The sequence below is a fragment of the Pygocentrus nattereri genome, chromosome 20, assembly GCF_015220715.1.
Source record: "Pygocentrus nattereri isolate fPygNat1 chromosome 20, fPygNat1.pri, whole genome shotgun sequence".
Lineage (NCBI taxonomy): Eukaryota > Metazoa > Chordata > Actinopteri > Characiformes > Serrasalmidae > Pygocentrus > Pygocentrus nattereri.
Window position 1 is genome coordinate 27,238,914 of NC_051230.1, and position 5,666 is coordinate 27,244,579.

At 38.3% G+C, this 5,666-nt stretch overlaps 1 protein-coding gene across 1 annotated transcript; it reads right to left on the reverse strand.

Moving 5' to 3' along the window:
* Window positions 1-1,178: 1,178 nt before the first annotated feature.
* LOC108411916 (chemokine-like receptor 1) lies at window positions 1,179-5,420 on the reverse strand. The gene is made up of 2 exons (XM_017683717.2): window positions 5,378-5,420; window positions 1,179-3,141 (listed from the first exon to the last, which is right to left on the reverse strand). Exon 2 carries the CDS (start codon window positions 3,125-3,127, stop codon window positions 2,105-2,107), a length of 1,023 nt encoding a protein of 340 aa, XP_017539206.1. The 5' UTR covers window positions 3,128-3,141; window positions 5,378-5,420; the 3' UTR covers window positions 1,179-2,104.
* Window positions 5,421-5,666: the final 246 nt, after the last annotated feature.

Genomic DNA, 5,666 nt, shown 5'->3' on the forward strand with positions numbered 1-5,666 from the left:
TAAGCCAGCACGTACACATAGTAACAAAGTACTGCTGTGTATCAATGATGGGCTAAAAAAAAAAAAAAAAATCCCCTCATTTATTTTTGTTGGTTTGCCTAACAGACTGAACTTGCCCAACAGTAAAGCTGTCACTTCCTTTCAGCTGAAGAAAAGGTTGAAACATTTCTCATATGCTCATATGTACATCACTCTATGTTAAGTTTCAATGAGAACACCAAGTTCTGATAATATAGGCCTGCCATATGAACTCCACTAAATATTAGGGTGTCATTTCCTTTTTATATCCAAGACACTTTTTCAAAGTAAGAGAAGTTCTGACAGAAAATCCTTTCTTTGATGGAAAAAACATGTTTAAATTAGAGCACACTGTAAGCTGTTATGCCATAACATTATAAAAGTTTTATATGTTCTACACTACGCAGTGCCAGTTAGTAAATGTGTGTTGTAATCATTTTCTTCATTGGCTAGTTCCTGTGCAACTTCTTATGTAACCATTTTGAGAAGTCGTTTTCTAGAACATGCAGAGCACACCACGTCTTAGGAAAACATGCTGTGAAGTGGTTTGCTAGAACATGCTGAGCACGCAATGCCTTAAGACATGTTGTGAAGTGGTTTGCTAGAACATGCAGAGCACACCACTGTGAAGAAAAGGAAGTATCAAGTGATAAGTGTGTTTGCTTCATTTTAAATCACCTTTAACTAGTGCTGACTGACGCTCTACATGGACTCTGAAACTTGTTTTATGCTATCCTCCCAAAAATTATGCATGTTACTAGTGATGTGTATACACCAGCCACGTTATGAGAAACACCTTGCAGGAGTACATTTGTACTCTTGCATGTCCATTGCCGTGAAGTGTTTCATCATTGGTTGGTTTTTGGATATTTTGAATGGTGTAATAAAAGTACCAATATTCGCATTAGGCTAGCTATAGTCGATGCACAGTTTAGCCATTCTCTGGCCTTTCGTCAATGGCTGGTTTCTAACAATAGAGCCAGGATGGAACAAAACACTCAGCAGCACCACTATGTCTGTTACACTTGTACCAGTCAAATAATTTCAGGCTTTGCATGGCAACAGGTAATAGTATACTTATTTATATTTACGCAACTTATAGATCAGAGATGCTCAGTCCAAGTCCTTGGTCGACCACCCTGGAGAGTTCAGATCCAACACACCTGGTCCAATATTCAAATGCCTCAAAAGGCCTTTATTACTTGGATCAGGTGTGATGAGGTATAACTGGAGCTAAACTCTGCAGGATGGTGGATCTCCAGGACCAGTATTGGGCACCCCTAATAGTGACTGGAGTACAGACTGTTTCATTCTTAAAAAACTGAACGCTATCTTTCAAACTAACTGGTAGCCTCTTGGAATTTTTCCTCACGTCTTCTTATGTTAATGTTCTGAGAAAAGGTTTCATAATAGCTTGTTGTGATGTCACCTATTATATAGATGTGGGTTTACAAATACTGACTGTCCTCTCAGCTGCCACACAGTTCATCAGCCAGCATATCCTCCACAGGCCCACCACTGACTAGATATTATTTGTTTGGTGGACCAATCTCAGCACAGCAGAGACACTGACATAGGGCAACAGCAGTCTTGCTAGGGTTTTTACATGCGTCAGTGCTCTCACCTGCTAGGTTGAGAATGGTCCACCACTCCTAATACACTCATTGCAGCACCAACATAACATTTATTGTTGGAGTGTCAAGGTTGTGCTGAGAATATTTGGGGGATGAAGGTCCTATGGCAGTCCTGATTTTCAAGTATGGATGAAGTAGAGGGTGACTGGTAACTTAATTAGCAACACATGGGTTACAATTATTGCTAGCAATTAAAAGTGATATAAGTAATAAAGATTAAAAAAAAAACATTAAAACAAATAGTTTCTTTGGATGAAGGAGTGTTCCTTGCAGATTCCGGTGCATCAACTCAAAAAAAAAAAGAATAACATTTGTCCACTGTAAAGCTTTCAAGATCCCTGATCCATCATAAACCAAAAATTGTTCAGCGCAAAATGAAGGTTTTAAATGTAGCATTACTGCCATAATTATCAAATGAATTGAATGAAAATTGCTTTTGGGGTGAAACACAGTTACTGAACAGTAGTTGGAAGTCTGCGTTCTTCTGAGGTGGTAAAAGCGATCACTTGGACTGTGTCATGGCCCTCGTCCTCCTGAAGTGCATTTTCAATTTTTGACAAAATTGCATAACACTGCTTCTTAAAGTCTTTCCCCATGAACGTATACAGAATCGGGTTCAAAATGCTGTTGGCGCTGGCAAGAGTAACACCAAATACTTTTCCAAAGCCAATAAAACGACTGAAAATTTTCATTTCCAAAAAAGAAAAAATGTGAAAAGGCAGCCAGCAGATCAGAAATGTAACAATCAGTACGGTCATGATTTTGAATGGCTTTTTGGATATCATCATCTGGTTGGACTTCAGCTTTCGAATGATGACAACATAACAGATGAAAATGATCAAGAACGGGATCAGACATCCAAAAACAAATCGGCTTGCCACTACTGCAAGTTGGTTTTGATAGTTTATGTAATTCCTGGAACAAAACCTCTTCATGTGGTTATCAACAAGCTTCTCTTTTTGGTTATGAAAAATGGCCATTGGCACGCTAAGTGTTGCTGACATGATCCAAGCTAGAATGACCATCACTGTGGCCTTTCTCACGGTGCGTTTGTTCTGCGCCCACACTGGAAACATGACGACCACACAGCGGTCCACACTGATGATGGCAAGGAGGAAGATGCTGCTGTACATGTTGATGAACATGACGAAATACCTGATCTTGCACATGAAGCTCCCAAAGAGCCACTCTTTTTTGACCGCATAGACGATACCAAAGGGCAAGGTGCAGCAAAACAGGAAATCAGACACAGCCAGGCTCAGGTACCAGGTGCTGAGGACGGACTTCTTCATCTTAAACCCTGCAATCCAGATCACCAAACCATTTCCGGCAACACCCGTGACTAAGATGATCACGTTTGCTACTGCAAAGAAAATACATGTTGCATCTTTGCAAGATGTTGGAGACAAAGTTGGGATTATGGTGTGGTTCAAGGATTCAAGGATTTTAGTTTCTGTCACTGGAGTTGAACTCATGATGCCTCTTGATTCTGCAAAGTGAGCAGAAACAAAGATTATTTTATTATTCATTAATGCAACATGTTAACATGATATATATGCACAGCTTAGGCAAGGTAATGGTGTGTGTGTGTGTGTGTGTGTGTGTGTGTGTGTGTGTGTGTGTGTGTGTATATATATAAGTATTTAGTCAGCCACTGATTGTGCAAGTTCTCCTTCTTAGAAAGATGAGAGAGGTCTGTAATTTTCATCATAGGTACACTTCAACTATGAGAGACAAAATGAGAAAAAAAAATCCAGGAAATCACATTGTAGGATTTTTAAAGAATTTATTTGTAAATTATGGTGGAAAATATTTATTTGGTCACCTACAAACAAGCAAGATTTCTAGCTCTCACAGACCTGTAACTTCTTCTTTTAAGAAGCTCATCTGTCCTCCACTCGTTACCTGTATTAATGGCACCTGTTCAACCTCATTATCTTTATAAAAGACACCTGCCCACAACCTCAAACAGTCAGACTCCAAACTCAACCATGGCCAAGACCATTTTTGGCCAAATGGCCAAGACCATTTTTTCTGCAAAGGGGACAGGACTACTGATCCATGTTAAGGGAAGAATGAACGGGGCCATGTATCATGAGATTTTAAAGCATGATGATGATCCCAAACACACCGCTCGGGCAACGAAGGAGTGGCTCCGTAAAAAGCATTTCAAGGTCCTAGAGTGGCCTAGCTAGTCTCCAGACCTCAACCCCACAGAAAATTTGTGGAGGGAGTTGAAAGTCCGTGTTGCCCAGCGACAGCCCCAAAACATCACTGCTCTAGAGGAGATCTGCAGGAGGAATGGGCCAAAATACAACCTACAGTGTGTGCAACCCTGGTGAAGACTTACAGGAAGCATTTGACCTCTGTCATGGCCAACAAAGGTTATGTTACAAAGTATTGAGTTGAACTTTTGTTATTGACCAAATACTTATTTTCCACCATAATTTACAAATAAATTCTTTAAAAATCCTACAATGTGATTTCCTGGATTTTTTTTTCTCATTTTGTCTCTCATAGTTGACGTGTACCTATGATGAAAATTAGACATCTCTCATCTTTCTAAGTAGGAGAACACGTAAAATCAGTGGCTGACTAAATACTTTTTTGCCCCACTGTATATATACCACTACTAGCTTCACACATTTTATAATTGTGCCGGTGGCAGTAAGGTAAGCAAAGGCTACATATGAAGTAAAGATTTAGGTTGTGGAGAAAAATCAGCAGGTTTACAAATGTGATGTCACAAACACTGTGCACTTGTTTGTTCATAACTTTATTTAAATAAATATTTTCTAGTTAGAGTTTTAGCAAAAATGTATGAATTGCCCATTCTTTCTAGTTTTCATCCTCATAGCTTGTTCTTTGTTTTGCTGGACCACAGAAAAAAATAATCCTAAAGGCAGTTATAGTTTTCCGTCTATCTTGGAGATACGCCATTAGATGGGTGCGAGTTGATCAGACAGAGAGTTTTTAAACACTAATGAGGGTCTAGAGAATGACCAACACAACTAGTCATATTCATTTTTAAGCTTTAATATACTGTGGTCTATTAATGTCAATATATTTATGGACCTGACTGTGTTGAGGTGAAATGGGCAGAGTGTCAATCAGGTTTGTAGGTCAGCCCTAGTGCAAAGATCTATTGAGGAGCTATGATGATGCCCATAAGTTATGGAGCATATCCAGAGATGCAGAACATGAGGTCATGTGTTGCAACAATGCAACAATCTGTATAATCATAATATATTCATTTGGAAATCATAAGATATCATCCAAACTGTGTCAAAAAAACGAGGTTGGAATCAACAATGGAATGATGAAAATTGGGTGGATAAAAATGTATACAAATTAAAATATAAAACCGTCAATACAAATGCACGTGGAAAAAATAACTCTTTTAAAATGAGATTTGATGCTAGTATTGGGACAAAGGTTAAATTTATGCAAATTGGTATTTTATCAGAAAACTTTTCTACAAAATCACCTTGGTGATAAATGATAAATTGTAGTTTAAAATCTTTCAAAACCAACACTGCTTGAATCAAGCAACAGTTGATTTTTATCAACAAGTCAAGTAACGATTTTCAGCTCAAAATTCACTTCCACTTTAATAGAATTTCACATTTTTATTTACCTTATTTTCATCATTTAATCTTTGTAAATTCCACCCCTTATAATAAATGTTACTGTCTGGTTTGTATTTGAAAAACAAAAAGACTCACTTGTCAATGCCTGTTTCAGTACGGTGCCACAAAGCCGGTTGTTCTGCTGCTTGTAATGATGCTTCTGTTGGTACAATTTCGTGACATTCAGTTCCTTTCTGTGATTAACTACACTTGCAGAATCCAAGTTTGAGCTGACCACAACCACATAGCCCTCTTTGCCACATACTGCTGTGTTGAGCAACTGACCTCAGCGTGTATAAATCTGCGAATCTTCAAAGAGAATTTCACAGATTTTTAAGTATTACTACATAATTCAATAAATGAGATGATGTAAACATAATTGTTC